The 20,081-nt window shown below is 43.2% G+C and overlaps 1 protein-coding gene across 1 annotated transcript in view; it reads left to right on the top strand.

The window, feature by feature from the left end:
• The window catches only part of LOC149461720 (interferon alpha/beta receptor 2-like), a 79,472-nt gene that overhangs the window by 44,937 nt on the left and 14,454 nt on the right, over positions 1 to 20,081 (top strand). The window contains exons 3-5 of the mRNA XM_089677973.1: positions 4,534 to 4,660; positions 8,679 to 8,848; positions 18,162 to 18,337. Of these exons, the coding sequence (XP_089534099.1) occupies positions 4,534 to 4,660; positions 8,679 to 8,848; positions 18,162 to 18,337 (473 nt within the window). The remainder of the gene's footprint in view (positions 1 to 4,533; positions 4,661 to 8,678; positions 8,849 to 18,161; positions 18,338 to 20,081) is intronic.

Genomic DNA, 20,081 nt, shown 5'->3' with positions numbered 1-20,081 from the left:
ATATAAATAATAATCAGTGTGTACAATACACCTACAATGCTATATATCCACATGTATAATTGGATCACAAAAAAAGGAAATAATATATAAAAGCATGCATAGATAATTAGTATAACACTTGGCTGGTGCTTTTTAGATCATGCTTATATTAATGGATACCTGGTGGTAAAGTACTAGCAGGTCGGTCAATAAATGACCTATATAAAATGTGCCAACAAGGGAACCCTCAATGGGGTAAGATGGATGAGAAGATAAATAGATCACACTCTATTATAAAGTGACAAGTGCTCAGACTGCAGACACAATGAGTATATGCATCTATACAACATAGTGGTAGATCAAAAGTCCACAATTAAGTGCAATTAAATCGTTCATAAAGATTGATGTGCAAAATAGGCAATAGTAGTGCTTCAATTTTTCACTCCCAACATGATGCGTGCTTGTGTGACACGTGTGTATCGCTATCCCAAAATGGCTAGAGTGCCTCCTCACCTCCTTGAGGCGATCCTGACGAAGCCATGTGGTATCGTGGAGTAACGCGTAGAGCGCAGTGACGCATTTCCGGTAGACGCCATCTTTGGACACCCAGGGACCTGCAGTACACCCACAGCACATGGGAAACCGCTGGATTGTATCTGCCTAACTGTTAGTGTCCATTTGGCTTACTTATCTGCTATTTAAATAAACCATACTACACTATAGAGTGTCTACCTCTCTATGGCCTTACTATATTCCTGATGCTGTGACCATCACCTGAGGGGAAAAGCGATCTGTCAGAGGATGCTGAGTGGAACCATAGGAGCCAGTTATCTGTGATCCTCAGTGCTGTGGAGCACTTATTGTTCAATGTGTTGTGGCCCTTAGGGGTCGCCTCAAGGAGGCGAGGAGGCACTCTAGCCATTTTGGGATATTGATACACACGTGTCACATAAGCACGCATAATGTTTGGAGTGAAAAATTGAAGCACTACTACTGCCTATTTTGCACATCAATCTTTATGAATGATTTAATTGCACTTAATTGTGGACTTTTGATCTACCACTTTGTTGTATAGATGCATATACTCATTGTGTCTGCAGTCTGAGCACTTGTCACTTTGTAGAAGAGTGTGATCTATTTATCTTCTCATCCATCTTACCCTATTGAGGGTTCCCTTGTTGGCACATTTTATATAGGTCATTTATTGACCGACCTGCTTGCACTTTATCACCAGGTATCCATTAATATAAGCATGATCTAAAAGCACCAGCCAAGTGTTATACTAATTATCTATGCATGCTTTGTTTATATATTATTTCCTTTTTTGTGATCCAATTATACATGTGGATATATAGCATTGTAGGTGTATTATATACACTGATTATTATTTATGTGTAGCGCTTCACCATAATTACATTAATATTATTAGGCACCAGCTCACAATTTTATTGTTTTAGATGACCACATTTAAAACCCAACTCTGGGAATGTGACAATATAAATGTTATCCACTTTTTGCATATACATTATATATTCCTTGTTAAGTCTACAGGGTTTAATGGAGATGAATACTTACTATGCACCGTAGTCACCATGGCAGCCAAATGAGGATCTCCTCTTTCCCCGGCCCTTAATGTGAGTGGGTCCAAAATCAACCCCCCCCCCCCCCCTTCCATCAAGCACAAGAGTCCATACTCCAGCGCTGTGCCGGGCTGCAGTGGTACTCTTTCTTCCTCTTTTCACAGGACACACAGGCAGCAGCAGGAGCCATTGGCTCCTCCTGTCAGTCAAATCCTGTGAGGAGGCAGCTGGGGGTGTGGCCGAGCCATGATTTGTGTGTCTAGACACATACAGCCTGGTTTGGGGGCGAGCCTGCATGTGTTCCCCCATAGCACAGGGTTAGCTAAAGGCACAGGCAGAAGAGGTGTGAACAGTGCTGGTGGGGGACCCCCAAAAGGGAGGTGAGCCACCACTCGATACAATTGCACCTTGCAGGTAAGTGTTGCATTTTTTTGCATTTTTTGTTTTTTTTTTTCTTTTGTGCCTTTACAATTCCTTTAAGTGCCCCCACACTGTGTAGTTGTTGGGTAATTCTATACAATATTTTGGTGGAGATTGTTAAATCAGGTAGTAATGCATTGCCAGCTTTAATCAGCAGTTGTCAGACAGTAGAAGTAGGAGCTCTGTGCTACCTGCCATTCAAGCGTTGGAAAATTAATTTGAAGGTTTGAATCTGGTTGGTTGTTATGGTGCAAAACTATCCGATTGTGCCCAGAGGTCATTAATGCCTGGATGCCCAGGCCAAATTTGACGGTGCCAGAATGCAGGTTAATGAACCAGTAACTGCAAAGCTAATGCCGGCCATACATGGGTCGAATTTCAAATTAATTTTCTTTCGAAAATCGGAATTTTCGTGCATTTTGTAATCCGATGGTGCCACCATTGATATCGAAATTCAACCAACTAAGCCCTAAATTTCTCCTCTGTTGCTACAGAAAAGAATTTCTGTAGCCAAGAATTTTCTTTTCTTTCCAGGTCAAAGCTCATGCTCATTTCTTTTTTCGATTACATTTCTCGCAGGATTCTCCCATCATTGATTAGAAATTCATTTGTTTTTCAAAATATTTCCAACACGCCCGATCACTCAAATTTGATGGTTGCTCAAAAATCGGCCGTAGCTGTGACCCACTAATGATGTGAAATTATTACAAAAATTTTTAAAAAAAGATTTTCGAAAGAAAATTCTTTCGGAATTCAACCCGTGTATGGTCGGCTTAAATCCTATATTTAATTTTTTGTTTTTAAATGAATATAAGGCTTTAATTTGGTAATCTGTTTAATAACCATGTTCTGTAAGATTTACAAATGCATAAAAATATACTTTATTTTTCTATGTTTTTAATTCAGGTATAACACTGTAGTCTGACCATTCCATCATTTAAAAAAAAAAAAAAAACTGTAGGCAGACCAGTAATTTCAACAAATATCTTTCCATTGCCTCATATGTACATTCTAACATTTTATGATATTCTGTTATTTACATTTTAAAAGCCTCCCTTCTGTAGACATTCTGAAGCCCTGCTTGTCACAGTCGTGCATACAAGAGCCAGGCACAGGCTCTCACTGTATTAAGAAGTCTTCATGTATCCCCTCATTCCCCCTCCCTCAGGAATGCAATCAGCTTATGATGCTGAGCCCTTGCCTAACAATTCTTTGCTAAATAAGGCTTGGCTTGTCCCTTGTGGGAAGAGACGCCCCATTGATTTTGAGTAGAGAAAAGAAGCTGTTATGTTTTGTGTGTAGTCAGAGAAGTGAGGACATTCAGCGTTTTACCATCTAGCAAACCGAGAGCAAAGGGGAATCTCGCTGTACCAACAAAACTGAGTGCGAGACCAGAAATGCCTCTTTAGCTCATCAGACTTGAAACTGCTTAACCCCAGGCATTTATTTGGCAGGTACTTATTTACCTAAACTTCTTACTGTTCTCTGTTTGCTGTGCTGTTGTGCTCTGTGTGTGTGTGTGTGTGTGTGTGTGTGTATGTATGTGTGTATGTATGTGTGTACGTGTGTGTGTGTATATATATGTGTATGTATGTATATATGTGTGTGTGTGTGTATATATATATGTGTATATATATGTGTGTGTGTGTATATATATATATTGTGTGTGTGTGTGTGTTACATCTTCTTTCTGTAAATATTTTTACTGCACCTTTTCGACCTTTTGGTAATAAATCTTACGTTCTAAAAGTGTTGAACTGTTTCTATAGCTCCTGAATGTAACTTACGAATCCCTGCCGCTGGAGAGCGCTACTTTGAGTATTTAACCCTCTGTATAACCGGTCTGTAGAGATAGCAGGATACTGACGGTTAACCAATCATCCTAGTGTATTGCTGAGTTTTCTCTTTCTCTGTACAAAAAGGAGGTGGTGGCAGTGTGAAGGGTTAATTGCTTAATTAACCTGACCCAGTAACAATCGCATTCAGGCTGCCGGTACGTCGATTGTGGTCCAATTAGCTGGAAAATCGGTGTGCAGGGTGCAGCTGGGTGGGGCATTGTTACGCACGTGACATCGCGGTTTTAGATTGGCTAGTCCTTCAGTCACGAGTTTGGTGAGAAGGGCTAGGGTCTGACGCCGCGCCCGTCACACTGCTGTTTATAAACAGTGGTCCAGAAATACATGTCCACCTCCCTGCTGTGTTGTTTTTATTGTAAAAAAGAAAAAAAGTTACAGAAGTGGTTAAACCTGCTTCACAGTTTCCATTAATCAGAAGCATTAGAAGTGATTGGCAGTATAGTGGTACATGCATGACATAGGTAGCAGGGTGGTTTGGCGTTGGGGTTCGGTTTTCAGTCCCCTCCAGTGGTGTTCTTGTTACTTTTGTGTGCATTCACTTTACCCACACTCACTTTCAAATGAAATGCCGCTTATATGTGTGCAAGACTATGGTGAGGACATTAGATTGTGAGCTCATTAGATAAGCAATAATATGTGTTTCTATCTAAATACAATTACTACATTTTATGTCTTTATTTGTTCTTCCTTTGTCTCAGTATCGGCTATTCTGAAGCCTCCAACAAACCTCAGTCTCGTTTCTAAAAATTTTGAGCACATCCTGACCTGGGATGACCCCAACAATGAATCGGTTATCTACTACAAAGTGACCTATCAGGAGGATAGGTATGTATGTGGTGAATGAGATTCATTAGAGTATACATTGTAGAAAACAAAATAAATCACTTCCCATTATAGTGTACAATCTAACAGCCAGGCAACTGTCACAGGAAGTGTGGACAAAATCAAGATTACCCTCACTACCCTCTCTAGTGCCAGCCATGTATAGCCATGTGCACAGTGATGTATAACAGGTTATTGGGGTAATTTGGTTTGCATGTATACACGCTAAAACATGTGATCTTGTAGATGTGTGTACATATGTATATTTCGATATGTGTATTCATATATATTTTTTTAAAATGCTGTTAACGATGTAGTCATCCTGTGGTGGTTATATTTATGTGAAATACATCGCCCTTATATATAAAGTGGGGCATAGGTATTTTTATGTATGATATGTACTTGTGTGTACATGTCCTAAAGGATAAAGTAAGGAACTATATAAATTTAAAATGCACATTTTTTTTTTTTTTGCAGGTAAAAAAAAATGTGAATTTATTATTTTATTTTTATGGAGCCTACAGAGCATTACACCCCTGAGCAGCAGATCACGAGTGCAATGTTCCTGCAGATTCTCAGGATAGCTGTCTGGTCATGCCTCCTATGGGCAGGCAGTTACCTGAGAGCAGGAAGAGCAATGGACTACCAGGATGCTCACCAGCACCCTCACAACTCATTGAAAACCACAAGTCGACAGCTGCAATGGCTGACGGTATTTGTAGGCATTCATTCACGGGAAACTGAATCAGTGAAGCACTTGTGTTTTCCAATAGTGACAGCGGATGCAGGGAAAGGATCCCCGGCACTGTCAAGGGGAAGGGGGAGCAGAGGCTGCAGATGCTGGAACATGTTACATGTTCCACCCTAAAAACCAATGGAACATGTTCCAAAAGTGAACTCCTCTTTTAATATTGTTTTTAGCGTTTAATACGGCTATTAAGGTTTTTCCTTTATAGTGATGCATTATAAATGATGTATTGCAGCGTTTTTGTAGTAAGGTTGCAATATGATACTGGCAGCTGTTGATCTAGAACAGGGATCTCCATACTTTCTAAACAAAGGGTCAGTTTATTGTCCTTCAGACTTTTGCAGAGCTGGACTGAGGCCAGTGGGAGTAGAAAAGATCCCAATGACAGTAGGAAAAACATTGCCCCATCGCTGGTGTCATTGGGAGGATTTGTGCCCCATCATTGGGGGCGGAATAATTCTATTAACATAATGCACAGGGCAAAGCTGTCATTAATTTGTACACTATAGTCCATTTTGCTTTATTTTGAGTGCTTATGCAGGAAAGCAAAGAGGAGGGAACAGCAGCAGAGTCAAGTATCTAATCCCAGTTATTGGGGACAGCGCATTTTGACCTTTAAATTGGTTGTAAAGTCTTAGTTATTTTAATTTAAAAAAAAACATGTTCTACTTACCTGCTCTGTGCAATGGTATTGCACAGAGCAGCCCAGTCTCCTGCTGGCACTCCTGGGTCCTCCTCTTCTGTGTCTGCACCCATAGCGAGCAGCTTGCTATGGGGCAAATGTGCAGGCTTACTCCTGAGCTGTGTGTATTCATGGACACACATAACGTGGCTCAGCCCTGCCTCCTGCTCTCTGCTCACTGAATTTGATTGACCGCAGCAGGAGCCGTGGCTCCCACTGTATCAGCAAAGCCTGTGAAACCAGGAGAAGACCTGCATCCAGGCACAGCGCTGGATCAGTATAGGAGTCAGGTAAGGCTCAGTTCACACTGCCACAAATAGAGATCCGACTTTTGAGACCCCAAGTCACATGGCATGTGAAGTGTGAACTGAACCTTTAGTGTTCTAGAAAGAATAGACAGTGGGAGAATTTTTAATGCTGAGAATGTATTAAGGTAAAAACCTTTAGTGTTAGAAACACTTTAAATTATAAATGTCATCTTTTAAGGTGAGCAATATTCTAGTTTAAAGTGAAGGGTGGAACACCTTGGGGTCAATTCACTGAAGGTTACCGCATGCGATAACAATGTCACATAACTCCTTTGCTTGAATTATCGCATGCGGTAACAAAATGTCCAATTAAAAAAAAAAAAAAAGATTGTACGTTATTTAACGCATGTGCTGGTAAATACCACAAAAAAGCATGCGGTAAGCTGTTAAGTCCAATTTACAAACGGAACCAAGAGTAAAAAAAGATGCAGCATTTACCACCAGGGTTTTGCTGGCGGTATCACATGCAGTATTTTTTCAGAGCTGGTTGTTAACCGCTTCCCAACTGCCCTATAGCAGAAATACTGCTACAGGGCGGCACGGTTGCACAAAATCATGGCTGTCAATCACTGGGTCCCGGTCGGTAATTACCCACCGGCGCCCGGTGATTTCTGATGATCACTGATTGGGAGGAACCAACAGTCCTCCTCCCTGTAGGCTCAGGCACACTGCTCTGGATGGCTGTGCACAGCCATCCAGAGCAGTGTGCTTACAGTGAAGCACCAACACACGCCCCCTAGTAAAACACTCCTTGCACATAGTTAACCCTTTGATCACCCCTCATGTTAACCCCTTCCTGCCCAGTGCCATTAGTACAGTGTCAGTGCTTTTTTTTTTTTTTTTAACACTGATCACTGTATTGGTGTCACTGAGGATGTCAGTGACACCAAGTCAGTTCCCCCCAGTTTCAGAATGTCCGCCACAGTCCCGCTACAAGTCGCTGATCGCCGCCATTGCTAGTTTCCCGATGACAGCTGAATGCAAAAAACAAGAATTGTCGGCAATTATAAATTAATTTAAAAAAAAAAAAAAAGGCCTTTGGGTCTGGTATAAATCATAAGGGGAAGCCCCACAAAAAAAAAAAGCTGATGAGTCATCTGTTGTTAATGGCTCTGCGACCGGCTTCCTTAACAACCAGCTACTGTGCAACACGTTACTGCATGAAAATATGCGATAATTACCAAAATAACAATATTTTACAGCATGCGTTATTTACCACAAAATCCTTAGTGAATTGCACATTTGCAAAAGATCTATCGCATGTGTTATTTTACTGCATTTATTTAACTCTTAGTGAATTGACCCCCCTGTCACCTAAAGTGGTTGTAAAACTCTGAAATGAAAAATGAACAAAGCCTATCCTGCTGTAGTGTGTACTTGCCTGTATCCGAAGCAAAAAGCAGGAGGAACAAGAGGAGACAATGTCACTTCTGATAGTCTGCGGACACCAAGCAATCCCGGGAGAAAGCTCTCCAGCACACAGCAGGTGATTGACAGCCTCAACTGTGTACCTTTTTTGTGTAGAAGGGGGTGTCCATTTTCTTCACTCAGGTCTCAGATTACAGGCAGCTGCCTGCACTATGCTGTGCAGTGTGTGACATCAGACCCCCGCCCCCAGCTTTCTGAAGCTCAGAAATGCTGTGTGAATTCTGGACCGATGTAGAGGAGATAGGGCTGCAGATAAACAGGTACAATTGTATAGGAGATTTTTTTTTTTTTTATCCCTGTGTATCACCTGAGGCCAGTCACTTCACTAGGTAGATGTAAGGGTTTACAACTACTTTAACCGAATGGAAATGTGCGGCCTGCACGCTCCCAGCACACATCTGGTACTCACAGAAAGGTCCCGATCTCTTTCAATCTGGACCTTGCCCGATCATGTGACATGACGTCACGGCGGTCACATGACTCTAAACCCCGCCTCCCGACTTCTGAAACCCTTAAAGGGCTGGGAGGCGCCGGTGCCAAGGGGGTTAAGGATGAATTTGCACAGGAGTGAATATATTTGGAAGCATTTTGTACTGAAAGGTTGAGGAGTGAATAATGCTGAAAAAGGACTGTTTTTCTCACATGTGACTTCCCAAAATACTTCTAGAACATTGTGTTTTTATTGTTTATGGTTGGTGGTAGGAATTGACACTAATGCATAGTTGTGATGTTTTTGGTTTTTATTTCCACATGCCATATTTATGATTGGTAATGTAGTGTTTTATTTATTCATGATAGAATTTTTTTTTGCACTCTATTGGTTTAATGTTAGGTCTCTCGTTTGTACTTTTCTAGTCGTTCAGTTGTCGCTAGCAAAAGCTGCCGCAATATCACAAGCCGGTACTGTGACTTGACCAAGGACTTCATAGATGTTCTGTCCACCTATATCCCAATAGTCCATAGTTTCACAGATCACGAAGTCTCCCTTGGAGCCACAGCTAAAGGTTTTTGCCCGCTTACAGAAAGTAAGTATTCTTGGCAGCCGCTTTGGACTCACTAGTGTGTATGTGTGACCGGTGTATTTTAATATTGTAGCATCAACATCTTTAGCAGTATCTGAAAAGAATCCTTTTTTTATAGGAACAGCTCAGGACACAGAGTAACTTTAGTAATCCTTACTAGCAGGGTTATGCACCATCCACAGGTGGTTGGACACTGGCAAAAAGAGTCAGCAAGCCTCTCCTTAGTCATAACCCCTCCCTTGTAGAAGAGATGTACGTTTACATCTCCAAAATACGCCCGTTCCTAACCCCGGAACCACTAAGCAACTTATTCCCTCCCTTGTCATATCACGCCTCGACTATTGTAACCCCCTCCTCATTGGCCTACCTCATCACAGGCTACCCCCACTCCAGTCTATCATGAACGCTGCTGCCAGACTCATCCACCTTGCTAACCGTTCTGTATCTGCCACCCCTCTCTGCCAATCCCTCCACTGGCTCACAGTTGCCCAACGGATAAAATTCAAAACGCTAACAATGACATATAAAGCCGTCAACAACACTGCCCCAACTTACATAACCAATCTTGTCTCTAAATATCACCCAAACCATCCTCTCCGCTCCTCGCAAGACCTCCTACTCTCTAGCTCCCATATCTACTCCTCCCAGGACTTCTCCAGGGCATCACCCATCCTCTGGAACTCCCTAACCCAATCTATCAGACTATCGCCTACTCTACTTACTTTTAGGTGATCGCTGAAAACCTGTCTCTTCAGGGAAGCCTATCCCGCCCTCTTTCTAATACTGGAATCCTCTACTCTTCCAACCACTCCATCCCCCACAGTTATTACCTATTGTACCATTCACCCCTCCCTCCTAGATTGTAAGCTCCAAGGAGCAGGGCCTTCAAATCCCTCTTGTATTGAACTGTATTGTGACTGTATTGCCTCCCACTATAACGTAAAGCGCTGAGCAAACCGTTGGCGCTATATAAATCCAGTATAATAATATGTGTGTCTGAAAGTGATGGTCACAGTTGTGCAGCTGTCTGCAGATTCTCAATAATTCCAACAGGGATCAGGAGACTGGACTATCGGAATCCATTCCTACAGCTACCCTGCTCAGAAGAATGGTACCCAGACCCCGCACCAGTGGAAGAATGGACACGACGCAGTGATGGCCTGTAATGTTTACTCTGTAGCCAGAGCCCTCCCTGCCCCTTCTCCCTCCACACACAGCTCATGTGGCTGACACAGCGCCGTGACCGGGAGGTGTAGTGTGTTGTTGGTGCTTACTTGATCTACAGAGAGCAGTGTGGGAGAGAGATCAGTGTCACGAACGATCTTGCCTATTCCCCTGTGTGGATGTTCAGATACATCCTCCCGTTCTGTTCCCTGCCCACCTGAGAGCTGTGCGGCGAGTTACACTGAAAGGGTTTCTGTTCTGGGGCACCTGGACAATTTGCTGTGAGACGTTTGCATTCTGGAGACGTATTTCCTGCCCCCTGTTCTCCTAGACTAGCCATCTGTGTGATGTTACTTGGGGGTGATGTCAGCTGGTGGCAACCATCATCTCCATAACCTCATGGTGGACAGAGGCATCTAGCAGCATTGTGGTTGTGACAACAATATAGAATTACTTGTAGCTGCAGCAGAGGTTCTGGATGTCTCCTACAGCAATGGCAGTGCTACACCAGAGCTGGACACTTCCTTACCAGAGCCACATGAGCATTACCTGCACTGGGTGGGGGGCAAAGGGGCAGTGGCTGATAGTAAAATCCTCTCCATGGGTATTCGGCACACTGGTGCAGTAGCACTGTGCCCTCTCATCTGACTAGGGATTGCTACTTCATAATGGTCACAGCTTAGAATGTCTGTACGCTATATGTCTACAAGACGGCAGAGAGGAGGGGACAAAGGGAGGAATGGGCCCTGAATACTGCTGTTGGGTGTGGAAGAATCTGGATGTAGGCCCTCCTCCCCCCAGGTGGGGGGCCTATCTGCTCCTTGCTGCTCTGACGCCCAATGTTTGCTGCTTTTGCTACCTCTGAAACACCTTCCTCTAGTTCTTACATGACAAAGGAGGACTTGTTGCTTGGGCTAGTGGGGAGGCTGCAACAACTTTCTAGCATTTTGTCTGGTTTGTGCTGCCAGGGTTGCAGACCTTCTCACTTGCCTTCCCCCTCTCCATTAATGGAGAAGGAACTTGTGGCAGAAGGAAACTATGGCATGCCTGAGTTCCTCACAGACGTGTGCATGGACTTGGAGCTTTGGCTTCCAGAGTCGTCTTCTCAGAAGTTTAAGCCTTTTGGATCAAGATGTCCATTGTCATAAGAACCTTTACATCTTCACTGTAAAGATTTTTTTGTATGCGGATTGGGCTCCTACCAGCAAGCTATTCACTTGGCTGTAGAGATTTGCTCTGCAATAGTGAAGAGTTTACAAAGGGCGTTCAAGTCAAACCGGGAATTTTAATTTTACAGGTATAAAAAGGATGCTACCGGTACTACACACAGTAGTAGTGGAAAGTGTGTCCTACTACTGATAGGCGGTGCACATGTCATGGGCCAATCCAGAGACCGTTAATCAAGTTGGCAGACAACAGTGTTAGATTGTGCATGGAACAATGTGTGGTGATGAAGTTTCTTGTGAACAAAGGCATAAAACATGAGGATATCTACAGAAGACTTCAAGCACAGTACAGGATGAGGCTTCAGTCACAGACATTTGAATGGTGTAAATGTTTCAAAGATGGCTGTACATCTGTCAGTGACGATCAGAGGCATGGTGGTTCCCAGCCCTCCGCAGTCATTCCTGTGAACATTCAGCGCATGGAACACCTGATCCTGTATAATCGACACACAATCTATCGTGGAATTACACGAGACTAATCTTTCTGTGGGAACGGTGACCACGATGACGGAGTGAAGCCGACTGTCCTAGGATGGTTCAGGCTTACTGACAGATCTTTCTATGCCGAAGCTTTCCAGGCATTAGTTAAACGCTGGGATAAGTGTATAAATGTAGCAGGGGAGAATGTTGAAAAATAAATGTAGTTTCCACTCCTTGAAATTTGTTCTTTTTATTATATAAACTCAAAAGTCCCAGTTTGACATGAACACCTCTCATACTAAGAAATAGAGCATGCCTTCAGTCTGTCGCCTCAACAAGAACCTCACATGGACAAATGGATGACATCCTCATTTTTAAGGATGCTACTGCCAAGTGTGTGGAATCCTTGTTAAAAGCGTCTTATGCCTTGATGGATGTAGCACACCAGTGAGCAGTTGCAGCCGTTTGAGGCTGCCAAAGTCTTAAGGTTGGGGCGAAGCATCTGTCCAGAGGGTTGGACCCTCTAATGGAGATGCTGATCTGAGTGAGTTCCATGCGGATTTCCCTCCTGCCCTGTGTTTTGCAATGGATGCCTTGAAGGATTCCATTCAGCAGATTTCCATTTTGGACCTTCTGTTAGTGCATGTGCACAGGATTTTTTTCGATTAATAAAATTGCTCTGCAGAGACTCTCTGCAAGAAGCTATTGGCGAGTTTCCCATTTCATGAAGAAAGTTTTAGACCTTACCTGGATAAGTATAGCCACAAAATCTTGTGCAGGAAGAGTTCTCTTTTACCACTTTGAAAGAAGGACAGGCGGACCTCTCAGACTTGGTGCTCCTTTCACTTTTTCTTTCTCAAGACTTTCTTTTGGCCACCCCCTGGCCCAGCTTCAAAGTCGGAATCTCAGGCCCAGTTTTGTAGGAAAAAAAAATGAAGGATGCCCTCACGTGTGCATTTGGTGGGGCGTTTGCAGGCACATTGGATTTTTGATTTGCCTTTAAAATCCATTTATTGGAGTAAATCATGGGGCACAGAGATCCCTCCCCTCTGTGTTGTGGTATATGACTGGTTACAAGACTGAAGTCTCTCCTATAAGGGAGGGGCTATGCCTAGGAGGGGACTTCCAGTCTTTTATTTTTTTGCCAGTGTCCACCCACTTGTGGATGACACAGAACCCTGCTAGTAAGGATTGCTAAAGCTGATGTGTACTGTGATATACTCCAAGAAATGGACTTTACATGTATGTCAAAAATCCAATTTTTTGGGGGGAGAAATCACATGAAACAAGTGGTCAATATTTTCTGTTGATGGCCAGGATACGACTGCTAGCCATATACAGTTGCAAGAAAAAGTATGTGAACCCCTTGGGATTACGTTGAGTTTTTCATGAATTGGGCATAAAATGTGCTCTGAACGTCATCTAAGTCACAACAATAGAAGAACACAGTCTGCTGAACATAATACTACACAAACATTAGATGTTGCCATGGTTTAATTGCACATAATATGTAAACATTCACAATGCAGGGAGGAAAAAGTATGTGAGGCCCTAGCTTAATGACTTCTCCCAGAGCTAATTGGAGCCAGGAGTGAGCCAACCTTGACTCCAATCAGTGTGATGATATTGGATGTGTTGCCGACAGCTGTCCTGCCCTTAAAAAACACACACCTGTTTTGGGTTTACTGGTTTCAAGAAGCATTGTCTGATGTGAACCATGCCTCGCAGAAAGAGCTCTCAGATGACCTACCATCAAGAATTGTTGACTTGCATGAAGCTGGAAAGGGTTACAAAAGTATCTCCAAAAGCCTTGATGTTCATGTGTCCACGGTAAGACAGACTGTCTACAAATAGAGAAAGTTTAGCACTGTTGCTACTCTCCCTAGGCATGGTCGTCCTGTAAAAATGACTGCAAGAGCACAGCGCAGAATGCTGCATGAGGTAAAGAAGAATCCCAGAGTGTCAGCTAAAGACCTACAGAAATCTCTGGCACATGCTAACATTTTTGTTGACACATCTACAATAAGGAAAACATTAAACAAGAATAGAGTACATGGGAGGACACCACGGAGGAAGCCATTGCTGTCCAAAAAGAATATTGAAGCACGTTTGAAGTTTGCAAAAGAGCACCTGGATGTTCCACAGCACTACTGGCAAAATATATGAAACCGATGAAACCAAGATTGAGTTGTTTGGGAAGAACACACAACACTATGTGTGGAGAAAAAAAGGCACAGCACACCAATATCAAAACCTCATCCCCACTGTGAAACATGGCGGAGGGAGCATCATGGTTTGGGGCTGCTTTGCTGCCTCAGGGCCTGGACGGATTGTTGTCATTGATGGGAAAATGAATTCCAGAGTTTATCAAGACATTTTGCATGAAAACGTACAACCATCTGTCCACCAACTGAAGCTCCGCAGAGGATGGGTGATGCAACAGGACAATGACCCAAAGCATACAAGTAATTCAACAAAACAATGGCTGCAACAGCACAGAATATGCCTTCTGGAGTGGCCCAGTCAGAGTCCTGACCTCCACCCGATTGAAATGCTGTGGCATGACCTTAAGAGAGCGATTCACACCAGACATCCCAAGAATATTGCTACACTGAAACAGTTTTGTGAGGAGGAGTGGTCCAAAATGACTCCAGATCGTTGTGCAGGTCTGATCTGTAACTACAGGGAACGTTTGGTTGAGGTTATTGCTGCCAAAGGAGGGTCAACCAGTTATTAAGTCCAAAGGTTCACATACTTTTTCCTCCCTGCACTGTGAATGTTTACATGTTATGTGCAATTAAACCATGGCAACATCTAATGTTTGTGTAGTATTATGTTCAGCAGACTGTGTTCTTCTATTGTTGTGACTTAGATGACATTCAGAGCACATTTTATGCCCAATTCATGCAAAACTCCATGTAATCCCAAGGGGTTCACATACTTTTTCTTGCAACTGTATGTTTAGATTTCTCTCATGCATGGATGGAGGAATCTACCCTGTTTGGTGTCTGTAGACAGCCAGCCTCCACAGCTGCCTGAATACCCAGTGACAGCATCTGGTAGGACACTGTTCAGCTCCATGATTCTGCGGGCGACTTTTGCGGTGCAAACAGTCACCCATGTTTGGGCTATAGTACAACCAACACAAATACATTAAAACGGAGCTCCACCCAAAAGGAGAAGTTCCGCTTTAAGGACTGCTCCCCCGCATTAAGGATTGGCACCTTTGGGGGGCAGGGGGGGAGCAGGTACCCGAATTTGACAGGTACCTGCTCCCATTTCCGGTCCGATCGCCTAGGCGTCCTCCCTCCCTTCCTTCCTGTAGTCTTTTGGGACACGTGACAGGTCACAGAAGACTACAGAACCATTCATGAAGCGTATGCGCAGTGGGTACCCGGCTGTGAAGCCACAAGCTATCACAGCCAGGTGCCAACAGTGAAGATGCCGGCCTCCTGGAATCCAGGACGGCTGGTGAACCGGGCTGCGGGGGACACACCACGGGACCGAGGGACAGGTAAGTGGCTGTTTTTTAAGAGTCAGCAGCTACAGTTTTTGTAGCTGCTGACTTTTATCTTTTGACAGGTGAGTGGAACTCCGCATTAAGCTTTAGAAAGACCATTTCCTAAAACCGTTTACAACCTTACAGATTGGAAGGCGGAGATATGAGAAGTGAGTGAGCCTAGGCAACAGTTGTGCTGTACATAACAGTGTAGAGACTGTGGAGCGAAGATGGACAGGTAGTCATTTTCTATGGCCAGCATATTGAACTGTATTCCAGAGGCCGCTGAATCCTAGAAAGATGAAAATTCTGTACAGGCCAGAGCTCTGAGACACTACAGACGTTTGTGTCTGAGGTTTGTATTAAATTCTTTTGGCGTGAAATGGAGATTATTACATACAAAGTTATCCTTTAACCACCTCCTGCCCGCCATATAAGGTAATGATGGGCGCAAGGTGGTTCTCGTTCTGGGAGGACGTCATATAACGTCCTCCCATTCTCACTACGCATGCACGGTGTTCAGCGGTGCGTTGTGTCCCCCGGACACAGCGGATCACCGATCACAGAAAGAGCTGAAGATGTTGGCTCGGTCATATGATCAGCTGTGTCCAATCACAGCTGATCGCATGTAAACAGGGAAATGCCGGTTATCAGCATTTCACTCCTCTCGAGCTGTCACGCTGACAGCTCGAGAGGGGAGGAGAGCCGGTAAGCGGCTTTCCACGGAGGGGACATGTACACTGATCATCAGTGTGCCCTAATCATCAGTGTAGCCCCAGCAGTGTCACCTGTCAGTGTCCATCAGTGCCACATCTCAGTGCCTACCAGTGCACATCAATGCCACATATCAGTGACCATCTGAGCTGCCTTTCAGTGTCACTTATCAGTGCCAGTCAGTGCCACCTATTAATGCCAATCAGTGCCGCCTATCAGTGCTGCCTAGCAGTGCCATGTATCAGTGCTACCTTTCAGTGCCCATCAGTGATGCCTGTCAATGCCCATCAGTGCCACCTACCTGTGCCTCCTCATCAGTGCAACCTATCAGTGCCCATCAGTGCATCCTCATTAGCGCACATCAGTGAAGGAGAGAAATCACTTATTTACAAAATTTCATAACAAAAACTAAGAAAAAACGTTCACACGCGGCGGACTAATCGGACCATCCATTGTTCTCTATGGGGAGGTGGATTTAAAAAGATGTGTCAGTTTACAATTGCCTGCTTCCAATCAACTGAAAACAGACAGATGGGGGATCCGTTCCCCATCTATTCAGCCAATCAAATCGGATGGCCATCAGCGGTAAACGGACAAGCGGTCCATTTACATCCGACTGCCCCATAGAGAATGGTGGGCTGTGTCCATGTCTGCTTTGCACAAGCGGAGCGGACACGGACTTGTCACCCGCCTGCTAAGCGGGGATAAGCAAACAGATCCTTCGCTGTGCAGGTGGGTCTGATTGGCGGAGTCCACCTGTGTGGAAGGGGCCTTATAGGTTGTTTTTTCCTAACTTTTTTATTCTACGTGACAGTGTTTACTGCCACAAATAGAGGGGTGTAAATTCCCCCCAAAAATGAGGGTTCAACGTTCTCCATTCCATCTAAAACTAAATAGGAAAAAATTGTGCAGCGCTAAAATGGATATATAAAATAAATAAATGTAAATACCAAGAATGTATAAAGGGCTAAATATCAGAATGACAGCGCTGGTATTAATGAATATATCAAAGTGCTAAAAGATGCCCAAATAAAGTGCTTATCAACCTAAAAATATGATGTCATAATGGATGATATATAATTAATAAATCATGAGCATCCAAATAAAAGTTCCATAAATATCAGTAATCCAACGTATGCGTCTCCTTTAATTACTAAAGCTGGTTCACTCAGAATCTCGTGCACTTCTGCAGCTTTAGTAATTAAACCCCAGAAGAAGACTTATTAAACTTGGAGTTTCTAAGATCACCCAGGTGGATTTCCTACCTCGAGAAGTAGTTTCTTACTCAAAGGAGACACCGATCACTACACATCAGACAGAAGGAACCCAGGTGACCATCCCAGTAGCCAGAGGAGGGAGATCCACATCGGACCATATTGCAGCTCACCTTTAAGGGGACCTCTGGCTGACCTCTTACCGCCCAAAGCTACAGAGGAGGTTTTCCATCCCAGGCTGTATTCCATCCTACCGTAGAGGGGACCTCTGGCTGTTTATTACTTAATTACATACTGTGCACTTAAAATGCGCATCTGGTGAGTGTGCATTTTTTTCTATACCCCGCACGTCAACGAATTATCTGTTTACTACTGGGATACAAGCAGGGGCGGACTGACCATTTGGAAACTCGGGCACTGCCCGAAGGCCCAGGGTTAGTAGGGGGCCCCATGAGATGCCCCTGGTACCTTTTTCATAGGCGTTTTTGAGTTTGGTCAAGGACACAGGGGCCCCACATTCCCCTATTGCCCGGGGGCCCCATGAGTTGTCAGTCCGCCCCTGGATACAAGATTCACTTATCTGGATTACTGATATTTATTGGAACTTTTATTTGGATGCTCATGATTTATTAATTATATATCATCCATTATGACATCATATTTTTAGTTTGATAAGCACTTTATTTGGGCATCTTTTAGCACTTTGATATATTCATTAATACCAGCGCTGTCATTCAGATATTTAGCACTTTATACATCCTTGGTATTTACATTTATTTATTATATATTCATTTTTGCACTGCACAATGTTTTCCTATTTGTTATTTAGAAGGTTTACGGTTTCCTTTTTAGTGTACTAGCTGCTTTTATTATTTAAGCGCTCGCTGAGTCCCATTTTTTTACATCTAAAACTAAAAGATTGTTTTGCCTAAAGATACTTTAAATAAAGTTGGTTTTGTGTATTTTACAATTTGTATATATTCTGACATGTTGAAGGTGGATAGATTTGATTTTCTGAGTTTAGCACAATTGCACTGTTTTCTTGCTAAGTAATTTTCTCCTTTTTGTTGTCTTTCCAGCCTTTTTAGGCCCAGTTTTAGTGAATGTGGTTCCCTGTGATCATTGTATTAACGTGTCTATCCATCCTCCAATCTCTCATTTATGGGATGAAACAGAGCAGCGCAATATTACCATGGTCAATGATGCGGTCTATCCGTATCTGGAGTACACCATCCATTTTGGAGACTCAGCAGAGGTCAGGAGAATGTTATTTAAATATATATAATACTGTAAGTGCAAAATTGAAAATAGAACAAAAGAATTTTGACTTCCCTTTTTTCTTTTTTTTTTTTTTTTAAACACTGTGGGGGAGAAGATGGGGTGTAAAAAATATACAGTTGAGCCGTAGATTTACTGAACAACTACCTTAAAGCGTTACTAAAGTCAAATTTAAAAAAAATAACAAACATGTTATACTCACTTTCTCTGTGCAGTGGTATTGTGGAGTGGCCCCAATCTCTCTTCTCGGGTCCCTGGCAGTGTTCCTGGCTCCTCCTCCTCTTCTTCGTGTGTCCCCATAGCAAGATGCTCTTTATCCTCACTGCATTTGATTGACAGCAGCAGGAGCCAATGGATTCTACTACTGCTGGAGTGCTGCGTGAAGAGGAAGAGAGGGAAGAATAGATGCAGCCGTGCGCAGCGCTGGATCTGTTCTCCCCTCTCTTCTTCACACAGAGGAGGGTGGGGGGCAGATAAATAGAAAACAGTTTTACTTTGTAATGGTAGTATTTTGGCTGCTTCTTCTGGGAGTAATCCAAAGGGGATTGCTAGTGGCTGGTTGTTAGGAAGGAGCAGGGTGTCAGAACATGACTAAAACATTTTATTATGGCAGTAAACTTGTTTTGAGGGAAATTGCTTCTCTTGCTCAGGGCCAAGAAGGTTTGGTCTGCTTGGAAATGCCGGAATACTGCTTTCCAAACCACATGGCTCCTTCTGTGCTTCAGAATTTCAAGAATGTTTCAGCAGGACCACTATCCAGGGAACCTCGGACCTGGACCCTTTGTTCCAAGAAATGCTTTAGTGGAAAATTCTCAGCTATTCTGGTGCTTTCAGTTGCTTACAGTGGTCTTGTTTTTATTAGGTGTTTTTCACTTTGATTTCAGTTCAGTTTAAAAACTTTTTGTTTGACCATTCAGGACACGGTAACAGTTTCACTTGACTAGACAACACAACGTGCATATGAGAAGCGCTGCCCAAATAAACGATGAAATAAACCGTAAACTTAAATACAATAAACTGATAATAGTCCTTAATGTGGAATTAAAGTCCTTACCCCCCGGTCACATTGGGTGCGATTTGGCATGCCATTTGCGACTTGCAAATCGCATGCCAAGTCGCACCCTATTGTCCGCTATTAGAGCAGTCATATTGGTGCGGTTCCAACTTGGTCAGAGCCACACCGATTTCTAATGTAGTGCATGCACTACTTTTGTTGCAATTTGCATTGACATCTGTGTCAGATGTCTTGCAAATTGCATCAGCAGGTCACCCGATTTTGAAATCGTGCAACTTCACTGTAAGTCGCATGATTTCAAAATTGTCTTTGATGTGATCGGGGGCTTAATTTGAAATCCAATAAGTGCAGATGCTCCTTTCACAACCAATAAGTGATGCGTGCTCTTTGCTCCCCGTCTGAGTGCTCCTAACTCACCAACTGCACTTTAAAAGCACTATTTATATTTTGATTGAACTGTCACAATCTTAAAAGGATTTTTGTTTATTATATTGATTTTTGGTATTATATTTATATTATGAGTTAGCGCAACACTATCGCCATATGATTATGATTGGAGTGCGGGGATCACTTTAAAGTGTTATTGCAGCAGCTCAATCAATAGGTTTTCACATTTTTGTATGATAGCGCACATTGTCCTATTTTATTTACACAATTTGGATGCCTCTCTCCATTGCTTATTATTTGTAGTAACCATTTATCGGCA

The sequence above is a fragment of the Staurois parvus genome, unplaced genomic scaffold (assembly GCF_062004578.1).
Source record: "Staurois parvus isolate SC_StPar_1 unplaced genomic scaffold, SC_StPar_1.0 ptg000195l, whole genome shotgun sequence".
NCBI lineage: Eukaryota > Metazoa > Chordata > Amphibia > Anura > Ranidae > Staurois > Staurois parvus.
Note: the sequence above shows the minus strand (reverse complement) of the source record. Positions and strands in the feature narration are given on the sequence as shown.